Below are 12803 nucleotides of genomic sequence, written 5' to 3' on the forward strand. Positions count from 1 at the left end.
AGATTTTCTCCTGTCTCGCACTTTCACTTACCTGAGCAGCTGACATAGTACAACCTGCATAAATTCCTTTCAAACTCCTTGACGTTAATCTTTTTACCAAGATAAATCTTCTAACGTTAGGGCTCACAATTTATTTCAGTACAGGGTTACTTAAGGGAAAGAAGTCACACTGCCAGCACCCGGATATCCCTGCAGGAAGGGTCTTTTTTTTCTCTCTTGACAGTTAATTGTAGAGCTTTGCAACGTTGGCTTTACATGTTGGCCGTGTACTTGCCAAGGTGGAGATAATGTGTGGAGTGGGAGATCTGTTATTTCCTCGGGTGGCTTTTTTAGCTGCTCTGGTGCTGATTCTTCTTCCTTTGTTATGTTTGGCGTGGCACCAAAGTGAATATGCTATAGCCCTCCCGCTGCCACATACACCTTCTGTCATTAAAAATAGGCTGCTGTTCGCTCGGGACAGATTTCACCTTCTTTGCGTTTGCTGGAGCAGAGCTCTCACATTTTTTGACAGGAAAAGCAGGAGAGGAGGTAGTGACACACACACACACACATGCACACAAAGTAGTTAAACTTTTATAGACCTAGACACACTTTTATACCTGATGGCAGGCTACACTTGAACAAACCCACACTCTTAGGCTGTCATAAGTTGCACACAATCCACCCTGACTGTCTTTGCATTAGCATCGGCGTCCATCCGTTCAACGTATTCTGCTCGCGTAGTGTGGCTTGTCTGCTTTCATGTTAGGACTCACTTTGAGTCTTAACCCCATTGGATGTAATCACAAAAGTGTGAGTCTGTAATCCCGCTGTTTCATCTCCTTATTAAGCCCTAACACTGCTATTATTAATTCACCGTGTCAGTTTATGGTTACTCTTTTTTACCGGCGATGTTTTATTTATGCAGCTTGACATCACTTCTCTGACTTTCTGACTGAATTATTCATGTCGGATAACAATTAATGCGCGTGTGCTCACGAGGAAGAGGGTGCAACTCTTTCCATTTTTGTTGATTTGTTTGTCAGAACATCACCTCATCACAAAGTCTTGCTGTGTAACACTGATGTAATGGTTTTTGGTGTCTGTCCTGGCAGCTTTACTTTTTCTTCCTTTTGCAGGAGTGTTGTTAGTTCCCCTTTGTAAAAGCAAAGGGGAACCCTAGAAGTGGCTTTAGAGAATGATGGAGGCGTGAATGTGGTATTAAAGAAAATTAGTGTAATTGGACTCAATAAAATGCCTTCTGCAAGCTTATGCATGCCCAGCACAATGTGAAAAGGTAAAGAAGAAGATAGAACCTTCTGATTTTTTTATTCCTGTTCTGATCTCAATGAAAGCTACTAATTCAGATGGCTGTTTGGTAGCATGATAGATGGGATGGTGTGAGGTAATAGAGCAGTAAATACAGATTCTCAAAGCTTCTTGTTCACGTCTACCTTGTCTTGTCTCTAGTTTGGGAGAACAGAGGTGATAGACAACACGCTAAACCCAGACTTTGTCAGGAAGTACATCCTGGACTACTTCTTCGAGGAGAAGCAGAATCTGCGCTTTGACGTGTGAGTTATTCTATTTGATCCATTTCTCTGAGGACACACACTGAGGTTTTTTTTTTTAGTTATGCCGCCCTCTTCTCCAGTTCTTCATTTATTTCCAACGCAGCATCTTCTTAACATCCTCTCCCTTACCGTGCTTCCTTGTCCCCCATCTATCTCATCATCCCTTCTCCCCTTTTTCCTGCCTGTCATTTTCTCTCAAAGTCACTCTTTTTCTATCTTCTCTTGCTCGTCATCAGCTTGAGTCTCTCCCAAGGAATTATTCATTGGTGCAGTGTCTCAGTAGTCATTCGTTGAGTGGAGATTGGTATAAGGTGATAAATATTTCATATAAAGTTTTATCCTTAATCTTCCTGCTGCTAAGAAAAGCAAATGTCTGAAAGCAAGTCCCATAAAACTCACAAAGACCGCTGTCCTGGCATTCCTCTGTTGAAAAGGTCTGACTAGTGAAAGGGTCAGGAAGGTGCAGCTTCATTTTGAGGTCTCCCAGAACAGAATCAGGATAATTTCTCCACCCCCTTCTTCCTGCAGGATTGGAGATGTTCTTACAAAAATCCATATCCGCCAAAGCATGAATTCCCTGGTGGACTAGGATGTTTCCTTCCAGGACTGCACTGAAGGTCTCTGAGGAGTTTTAGACACTTAATGAATTAATTTGGTGCAAGACTGGGACAGTAAAGGAGGGAGTGCACTCCCTCACAATCTGTGTTACTCATTTACTTCTCTCTTTTATCACAGAGGTGGGAGGCAGGGAGTGCTCAGATTTAATTACTTTTCCATTAAGTTTGACTGGCAGATGCTCCAAACCCACTCTCCTTTGGTGGATTGTTTCAGTATGTGCCCCCTGGCAGAGAGTGGAAATTACATTCATAAACTATAGAATGACTTCCTTAATTAACTGTCACATTACTGCTTACGTGTTTCTTCCCCCCTCCCCATTTTTTCTTTTTTTTGGGCTAGGCGGCTCTCCCCCGGTGTGTGATTGACAGACAAAAAGTGTCCACACCGCAGTCACTTTCCTTTAATTAGCACCAGCACAAAAAAAATCTTCTGTTGTCGTGCCCACGCACTAACCTCTGCCATTTGTGGTCTCTTTGTGATTTCAGGTATGATATTGATTCTAAAAGTCCAGATCTGGCAAAGCACGTAAGTGAAAAACTTTTCTAAGAGTCGGGAGCTCAGCTTTACTTCATACACAACCCTTTAGTCGTCAGTGCATGTGATATTTAGGTTCTATGCAAACCAAAGTTTGTAGCATCTAAATGCTCAAATATATTCAGAAATAATGAGTGAATTGTGCTTCATCTGCCAAAATGTTGTTTGTTATTATTATGACTTTTTTTTAGTCTTTCATCAGCTAAAATGAGCTATATTATTCCTCTGGAGCGATAATAATCAAACTTTCATTTGCATCTGGCATAGACTCATTACTTTTTTTTTCTTTTAAATGAGAAATGAAGCATTGCACATCATTATCAAAGCTATTCAACACATTTCCCTGTGTGCGCCGTGGTGCTCTTTGCAGCTGCGAATTTTGATTTCCAAGACAGCCGACAATTTTTCTAAACAGTATCTATTTATTTTAAAATGGCAGGACTGTCTGAAAGGCGAGGTCCTTTGTTGTGCAGCATACATTCAAGAGAACAGCTCATTAAGGTGAATGTATGTTAGTGTCGTCTTTTATGCTGAAAGCTTTGATAGATAAACTCATACAATGCAGACACAAAACAATATATTTGCAGCACTTGGTTTGCATACTGCCAAAATGCTCATCATCAAATATGTCACGTGACGCTTTGTTGTTGCGCTTTTGCATTGTGCTCCATACTCTGGAAACAACCTGTGTGATGTGTGTCTCCGTCACCTTCCTTCTTTTGCGCTCTTTCGCTCTCCTGTTCGCTTCCTGTGAGGCTCTGTGACTCTTTACCCTCTGCTGTTCTCATTCTGCCTCTCTGCTCTCTCACATTTTCACTTTTGCTCTTCTTTCTCGCACTTGGTTGATGACAGTCTGGTATTTGAGTCATGTGTCTTCTGTTCCATGATATGCTCTGCTGTGTCACTGCTGCTGCCTGGTCTCTCTCTCTTCTTCCTCCTCCTCCTTCTTCACCCCGGAAGCCAACCGAATTTAACGTACGTGTCTGCCTCAGACGTCCTAATTAATAACTGTACAATGCTTACAATTATGCTTAACTCCTCACGGCCTCTCCTTGTTACCCCCCGTGATCCATTTGAATGTTCCCATCCTACGTCTCTCTCTCGATCCCACTTTATGCCCTCCTCCCCATGGCAGGACTTCCTGGGACAGGTCTTCTGTACGCTGGGAGAGATCGTGGGCTCACCTGCCAGTCGCTTGGAGAAACCGCTCGGGTGAGTGGAGATTTCACAGTGTTCAATTTGCAGAGTTGTGTGACAAGAATGGCAGGCTCTCAGTGTTTTTTAAATGGAAGTAGACAAAGAGCAGTTTTAATTTGGAAGTTTTCAGATATGAGATAATGAAAACTCAGTGCCACCTCTCAGCCTATTCAATCACAGCATGGCTCTTCTGCTGGATTTCATCCATGCCAGCGAAGCTGACATCTCCCTTCTAGAGCCATCTTTATTGTACATTACAGTGCGAGATTAGACCAATGTGCTTGGATGGGAATGGGTAATTGAACATGACCAGGGGCTTCCACAATACAATTACTGTCATTAGGGAGGTGATCTAGCTCTAAGAGTGGATTGAAGTCAGCAGGAGACACATGACACTATCAGCTCCTTAGTGTAAACTGGGAAATAAGAAAGCCTGAAGCACTTGGCACCCACAGACCTGTGTGCAGCTCTTTGAGTTATGTGTCTTTTTGAGAGTGCGAAGGAGGGTTTGACACACTGTGAAGCCTGTGTTGGTGTGTGAGACCACGAGTGCAAAATATATGCCTCTATGTGAAGTATGAGGCGGTGCTGGCCCCGGCAGCGGGGGGGTTTGTGAGAACAGCAGGGCTTTGGTGTCGACCATGAACTCAGCCAGGGACCGGGGGTTGTGGATTACAGAGCTCGGTGCCCTTCGGTGTTGAATAAGAGGATGAGCAGGATCAAGAGACCGTGTTCACCAGTGTGCTGTAAACTAGGCTTCACATAAACTAGGCTTCACACCTCACATCAGAGACAGGGAGGAGGATCACGAGCCCCAGGCACACATGATGGAGAAAAGTATTGATTCCACAACCTCAGCAGGGTACCTTGATCATTGCTGAGAGGGTGATGATGATCATAAGTTTGATGTTACAGTCCACAATTTATTAGAAAGTCAAGAAATGAGCCCCTGTGAAAACTTTCACTTGGGTTGCTATTAGCTGTTCCTTTCAAGTTTGGAAGTAACAATTCACGAAGCGCAAGAACAGTGAAGGTTTCTTTTGATTCTTTTCAACTCCATGACACTCAGTTAAGGGTGCAGTTTTCATCTGCCCTCTTTTTTTATTTGAATAGTTAAATAACGTGCATGAGAAACGTAGTTGTTCTCCCCTCCTGTGATAGACGAAATCCCAAAAGTTGTTTAATGGCTTTTGTGCTCCATTTCCTTGTCATACATCCTAAAGTGACACTGTCTCTCTGCGCCATAGCTTTGAGGAACAGCTCCTGCAGGGACTGAGGAAATCTGTTAGTCATGCTTAAAGGAGCCCTCCCAAGGCACGCTGCATTCAATGACCTGCTTAAGAAGCACATCAGCACCCCTTTCCCTATTTTCCAGACTTCATCTTTCATTTATTCGTCTTCCTTCCATCTACCAGATTCTTTTCTTCTGGCTTGACCCCTTTTTTCTTCATCGTGTTCTTTATTCCTTTTGTTCTTCCAGACCTCTCCCTCTTTTTCTTTCTGCTCCAACCAGCACGCAAGCACATATCAAAGCCTAAAACTTACCCAAAGTTTAATCCAGTCATAATTTTGATTTTAAATCTAAAGGCAATTCTAACTCCTCCGCCTCCCTTTTTTAAACTTTTTTAGGACCTAACTGCGTGTTTACAGATTCATATGCAATCAGCTTGGAAGACATATGGCTTCAACTCTTTCCTCTACAGCTATACAATATAGCAGTAGTATTTTACTGGCTGGCAAGAGGATAGAGGCAAGCAATTTTGGCATTTTCACCCATGCTGACAGATAGTAGAGACAGATGGAAAATATGGATAGAGAGAGAACATTGACACTGGAGATGAGGAGTAAAGCTGGTTTGCCAGCCGTTGACATTTAGCCTCGCTTTCCCAGTATTTGCATAGCTGAAAAACTATAGTCAGTCAGTATTCTGACAAAGATAGCAGGCTAATATACAGAGTGATCTCCTTAAAATGAGAAATATGAGATTTTATCTATAACTGAAAAAACTGCATATAGGTGCTTCACAGTTCAGTTAAATAAAATATAACATCACATCCTTCCCTCCACTTGCCAAGGGTGCAAAACACCCGTGAACACTTTTGTTTCCTTTCTCAGGGAGTGCTGCTAGCTTGAGAGACACACATATCTGAGTTAAGATTAGCACATTAATGCATGCTGCTATATAGAAAGAGAGTTTACAGAAAATCAAAATGCAAACACAGTAATATACCTTATGTGTCGTGTCCGTCATTCATACTACTGCACACAGAGGTCCAACAACTCCTGTAAAGGCAGTTTTATGGAACAGACCAGTGGTTCATTACAGACATAGTGGTACAAATACTTCCGTTTATAATCTGTTTTTAATGAGAGGCATGCATCAAAATTATTGGTGCAGGAAGAAATGTCAAGCTGAGTGACTGATGGGGTGAATGGCTTCTTTGAAAAAAAAACCCCCACATGGGTGCTGTGACACAGCTTTCTTAGCTTTGATTGTTTTTGTGTTGTTGTTGTTTTGCCTGCAGGAACAAATCACAATATAGTTGTGTAGGTACCATAATAATAGTGTTAATTTAAAAAAATAGCTGTAACCTTTCCTGTCGGTATGGTGAAATATACCACACACAATATGTTTGTACAGCATATAAATGCAGCACAAGATTAGCATGCTAAACCCATTAGCCTACCCTTACTGTGCCCTTCTGCTGCATGCTTAAAGCTGGAAATGAACCATAAGGAAGAGTACGACTGCCGCGGGTGTGTCGATCAACCCACACAGGGAGGGAGGAAAGCTGGAAATATACAAAAATAACATATCAAAGGCATGCATGTGGAACTGAATAAATTGAGAGCTCACATAAAAGCTCACCTGACCTGTTTTCCTGTGGGAAAACCAACGCTTCAAAGGAATAATGATGTTTTTCCAGCACTGAATACAGAAGGATAACTGACAAAGAAAAAAAATCTTTACACCTTCTGATAGGTACAGTATGTTGCACTTCTCATGCATTTCACACATGAATCTGTTCTGTGTTAGCTCCTCTTTCTAGCTGCAGTTATAAGGAAATGAATAAGCTCTCTATTCATTATAACTATTTAAGTAAAGACAGAGGTACTAAGTTCGTCAATTCAATGCTGTAACTCACTGTTTACATGTACTTACCATTTCAAGTTTAGCTTGAACTTGGCTCATTTATGACTGTCGAACTCTGACGATGTTCCTGATTTATCATAAATGTACTTATAGCCATGCTGCATACCCTTTAATGACTTTTTTTTGGCTAAACAGACTGTGCATAAAAACATCAAAGTCAAAGGACAGGCAGAAATTGCATTAAGTAATCCCATGGGTAGGGCTAAAAAGAGAAAAGATGAAAGTGTAGTTAAACTGATAAATTTTCTCTTGAATTTTTACTTGTTTTGATGAAGATATAATTTGTTTTGAGCGTCCTTTGATAAAAGAAAGTGTAGTACTTGATCAAAATCTCAAGAAGTTTGATCTCAGATTTGCTGATAATTAATTTGTTTTCTCTGCTGTGAGAATATGTGGCTTAATTAGTGCGGTGGCTAATGTGCCACACAACACGTTCATGTCTAACCTGATTTGTGATGATAATAATTGGTGATTATTTAAAATAATTGTAATCATTCTCATATGGGAGGTGCAATGTCAAAGCTGTTATTGTTTTCCCCTCGTGAGTCAGAGTGTGTGCGTCATTGTGACGGTGTGGTAACTGGAGATACCTAGTTCGTTAGAAAACACCACAATGACAGTTTTACATACTTTGGCAGGCGTCTATGTGTCCGTTTGATTTTGGAAACAGGAAAGCATCTCAATCAGGACAGCTCAGTGTTTCTGCCCCCAGAGTTTTAATTACTGATGTTAAAGCAAATGCAAATGCAACTCCTGTTCAGCAGCCTTGGGGACGAGTTCAGGGTTGCTTGTATTTGAGAGGCTCTACTATATCTGGACTCCAAAGTTTCCTGGGTGGTATCAGCAGGCATCATGGTACAGACAGGCAGGAAATGGAGAGCCCAGGAATGCCTGGAGGCATCAGAGTCCCAGCTGAAACATAAGCTTTTTGTGTTCGCGGTAACATCTAGTCAGGCAAAGGACAAGTGGCATCAAAGAAGAGCGGAACAGCGTGATGGTGGACTTGCAGCACCAGGTTACATGGATATTCAGCATACAGTGCAGAATGAGAGCTTGTTGACTGACAAAAACCCAAAAAGATCGACTCACATGCATATCCTCTTTGCTATGAAAGCAACACCACATGCTAAAGACCATCACTGTTACCATCTCCAAAACCAAGGCCAAGAGCAAACATATCTGCCAGCAGAGACTGGGAAACTGCTACAATCTCAGCCTAAACCTGCAATGTGGCTGCTCACCTCAGCGTCAGACTTGGAACTGGATCTGGAGAGGTATAGAAACTTCAAAGAGGCCAGACAGGGCACCTCTATCAGTCTCCTCCATGCAGTTGCTCCTATTAGAGCTCACAGTTCCCTGGGAGGAGCACATGGAGGAGGCAAATGAAAAAAAGAAATCCACATATCAGGAGCTGGTGGGGCTCTGCAGGAGGGGAGACTGGAAGGCATGCCGCAAGCTTATTGAAGTGGGGGGCAGAGGATTCACAGGTTGGTCACTGTGGAAGATCTACATGCTACTCAACATCACAGGGGCTGAGAAAACGTGAAAGAAAGAGCCTCCTGTTGGCTTTGGATTAGGAGGAAAGTTCCATGCGTTAGTGCTGCTGGGACACAAGCCAGGGCCTCATCAACCCAGACTGGTTTGAGTGTATTTGATGCTGAATCACATCACTGAAGATATTCTAGGTCATGTTATTGCAAATGCAAAAAAACTTCACCACAAATGTTAATCTGTCAATCAGTACAGACTTATCAAATTGCGTTTGTCACATGTTAAGTGATATCTGATCACAACAGCGCAACGCAGATGTTGAAAGATAAGCAGTGAACGGAGAATATGTTTTTTTTAAATAAAGCTTAGTTCTGCTTTCATCAAATCAGCAATCCTTTAATTTACTGAGTTATCTCTCTGTCAAAACAAGTCAAAATTCAACATATCAAAAAAACATTGTGTCAGTTCTCTAATTGAGTTTAGGACTGAACAGATATTCAAGACAACAACAGCAATACACTGATGCAATCTAGCACAACAGCAATAGGATAAAAATCTTTGAAACTCTAAACTTTTCATATCTGTTGCGATCCGGTTTATGTTTTCACATTTAATATTTAATAATATTTAATATTTTTTGTTCATTTTCAAAAGGCTAATTTTCATCCGTATCTCTGGTCAGATCTTAAAAACCAAGGTTTTTATTAGACTTATATTCCATCCTTCTGGTCACCGGGCATCAGTGCACGTTGGGGTGAAAAAACACTGTAACTGCAGTCCAACTTATTTCAGTGTGCTAAAAATCTCATCTTTGAGCAGAACTGTGTCATCTTGAAGTTTGATGAAGTTGTACCTGATTATTATTTCACTGAAACAAATATGTTTGTAAGCAGTAGTTGCCGAGCCCCTTCTCTTAATTGCTTTGCAGTCTTATATGCACACAGGCTGTTTGCAATTATAAAAAAGGCAGATTGTGTGTTGAAATTGATAGTAATTTACTAAACAATGGGTCCTTGATTCACACAGAGATGGCCTCAGGCTGCATTACTTTCTCTGTGGGCTGCTCTCATCAGCAATAATGCTGAAAAGAGGACCAAACACTGAGGCAGACAACGTGAAAAATAAGACTGGTAAAAGAACATACAATAAAATAAAATAACAAAAATAAACAAAGAGATAAATAAACTTCAAAAACATCTAAAAACTGGTATCTAAAACAGTAAGTATGCTGCTCACCTCTTAATCTTTGAATTCACATGTTTTCTGTCCCATTGCCCAACGACTATAAAATCACCGCCCATTCAGTCTTCCTTTATAAACATTTATAAAGTGGAAGCGTTGGAACCATGTTAACCCTGCCATGAAGTGTCAGCCCACATCAAGTTACAGAGAGGGTCTGTAACTTAACTCTGCTAAATCAATAATTGCCAAGTTCCAAATCTCCTCTCACATTAACATCAGCGCAATGACTGTGTGCCAGGAGCTTCATGGTACAGGTTTCCATGCCTGAGCAAGTGCTGTAGGTGTCCCAGTACTTTTGTCCATATAGTGTGTGTTTGTTTTTCAATAGAAAATATGAGGGGATTTTCATACTTGAACTTGAAATGGCTCCAACGCTCCAATAGCCAGCAGATATGTCTGTGAACCTCTGCTTGGCTCATCTGGTTTAGTGCACATGATTGTCTCTTTGTTGGAGGAGCCAATAAATAGCTTCCTATTCAGGTTGTCTCTGCATTCTAATGTCGTTATGACAATACGATCTCTGCTCGAGGGATGGATTGGGTGACGGGTCAGTTAGAGCCACAGATGAAATGGTTTCTAACAGGGTTCTTTTACATAAGCTAATTATGAAATGCAGCATTATATTGTATTCAGAGTTAACAGTTGAAATGTATACTAAAAGATCAAATACGTAATGTCATGCCCGCAATATTATTTCAAACTGCTGTGTAAACTCGCAGAGTGCGATAACTTACCATAAATTTACTCAGGGAACACTGAAACAAAGGGCATTACTTGTCTCATCTTGACTTCAGAGACTCACAGTTCTTTGAAAGTTGTTGGTTAATGTAGATGGCTGATGGCGGCGCTTCCTCTGAGATGAAATAAAATCACAGATTTAAATAATGAGTGGGAGTGAGAGAAGTTTACTTGTTAGTGAAACTGAAAATCCCTAATCCAATTATTCTTGATACTGTAGATGGGTACATGCAGCCAGGTACAGTGTTTCTTTAACTTTTAGCCCCCTGTGTTTGTCTGTTTTACTTAATTGGGAGGTGAACTGTTCTAGACGGCTTATACTAATCAGCATTCTCTGCCTCGGAGCATCACACACAATTAGACCATTCTGCTGCCTTGCTAAATGCCAATTTGGGCTCTAAGGCTGAGCACTAACAAGAGTCCCTCTCTAATAATGTGTATTCCTGCTTAGATGTATAAAAACCCCAACTGTGCTGAGTGTACAAGAACCCTTTTTGTCCGATGAAACAGGGATTTATTAGGTACCATTTTGCTTCCATAAGAAGCAAAAAGCCTCCCCTCTCTGCAGCGCAGCTCTCACAACAAACTGTTTGTTTGCCTTGCCTTCCCACTCATTCAGATAAATTGTCAGCTACATTGCTCTGTTTATGACTCTTCAAGGACTTTGGAAAATCTCTGCTTTGTGCCTCCGATGAAAGGAAATGGTTCATTTATATATATATATATATATATATATATATATATATATATATATATATATATATATATATATATATATATATATATATGCGGAAGGAAGGGGTGAGTGTCAGCACCACAGTCCAGGATGAGACAACGAACATCCAAGTATACATTGGGAAGATGGCCCCAACTGACCGAGTGCTCAGTGAATACCTCAGGCAGCAGAAACCCAAGAAAGAGGAGGGAGACGAGGAACCATCATGGAAGGACAGGCCCCTGCACGGTATGTACCACCGGCAGATAGAGGAGGTGGCTGATATCCAGAAATCCTACCAGTGGCTGGACAAAGCTGGACTGAAAGACAGCACAGAGGCACTAATCATGGCAGCACAAGAACAAGCTCTGAGCACAAGATCCATAGAGGCTGGGGTCTATCACACCAGGCAAGACCCCAGGTGCAGGCTGTGTAAAGATGCCCCAGAGACAATCCAGCACATAACAGCAGGGTGCAAGATGCTAGCAGGCAAGGCATACATGGAACGCCATAACCAAGTGGCCGGCATAGTGTACAGGAACATCTGTGCCGAGTATAACCTGGAAGTCTCGAGGTCAAAATGGGAGATGCCCCCAAGGGTGGTGGAGAATGACCGAGCTAAGATCCTGTGGGACTTCCAGATACAGACGGACAAAATGGTGGTGGCTAACCAACCGGACATAGTGGTGGTAGACAAACAGAAGAAGACGGCCGTAGTGATCGATGTAGCGGTTCCGAATGACAGCAATATCAGGAAGAAGGAACACGAGAAGCTGGAGAAATACCAAGGGCTCAGAGAAGAGCTCGAGAGGATGTGGAGGGTGAAGGTAACGGTGGTCCCCGTGGTAATCGGAGCACTAGGTGCGGTGACTCCCAAGCTAGGCGAGTGGCTCCAGCAGATCCCGGGAACAACATCGGAGATCTCTGTCCAGAAGAGCGCAGTCCTGGGAACAGCTAAGATACTGCGCAGGACCCTCAAGCTCCCAGGCCTCTGGTAGAGGACCCGAGCTTGAAGGATAAACCGCCCGCAGGGGCGTGCTGGGTGTTTTTTTATATATATATATATATATATATATATATATATATATATATATATATATATATATATATATATATATATATACCCTGCTTGTTATAAGTATTGTCTCTTAAAGCTCTGCAGGTAATAAGGCAATAGATTGTTGTCTTAACACTACTAATAGTGCAAGTGCAGGCAAGGGCAGTGGAGGTTTTGCAGTCAGAGCAGACAGTGTTAATTTCTGTTATGACCACAAGCTGTGTCTGCTGCAAAGGTGAGAGAGCAAACTGAAAGGCACTCTGTGTTGCTGATCTATCTATTCAGAGGCTGAAAACAATCTGTCGGTGCGCAGATTACAATCAGAGGAGGTCAGGGCAACCCACTGCAACATCATATGAATTTCATTACATGTGCTCAGCGCTAGATGAGGGGGCGAAAGGTGGCTCAACAGTAACACTGCAGGGAAAACAGAGGGCAGAATGAGCTGTGAGTTGATATTACCTACAGTCATGGTAAATAGAAAATACACCCTTAATAGTATGG

General features: G+C 41.9%; 1 protein-coding gene across 1 annotated transcript in view; it reads left to right on the top strand.

Annotated features, from left to right (window-relative positions):
• The window catches only part of cpne5a (copine Va), a 90939-nt gene that overhangs the window by 23196 nt on the left and 54940 nt on the right, over positions 1–12803 (top strand). Inside the window, exons 4-7 of the mRNA XM_085345477.1 lie at positions 1450–1553; positions 2657–2696; positions 3666–3680; positions 3841–3917. Coding sequence (XP_085201603.1) covers positions 1450–1553; positions 2657–2696; positions 3666–3680; positions 3841–3917 — 236 coding nt within the window. The remainder of the gene's footprint in view (positions 1–1449; positions 1554–2656; positions 2697–3665; positions 3681–3840; positions 3918–12803) is intronic.

This window comes from Diplotaxodon limnothrissa, linkage group LG20, assembly GCF_057381915.1.
Source record: "Diplotaxodon limnothrissa isolate DT_005_m linkage group LG20, D_limnothrissa_male_GT1.1, whole genome shotgun sequence".
NCBI lineage: Eukaryota > Metazoa > Chordata > Actinopteri > Cichliformes > Cichlidae > Diplotaxodon > Diplotaxodon limnothrissa.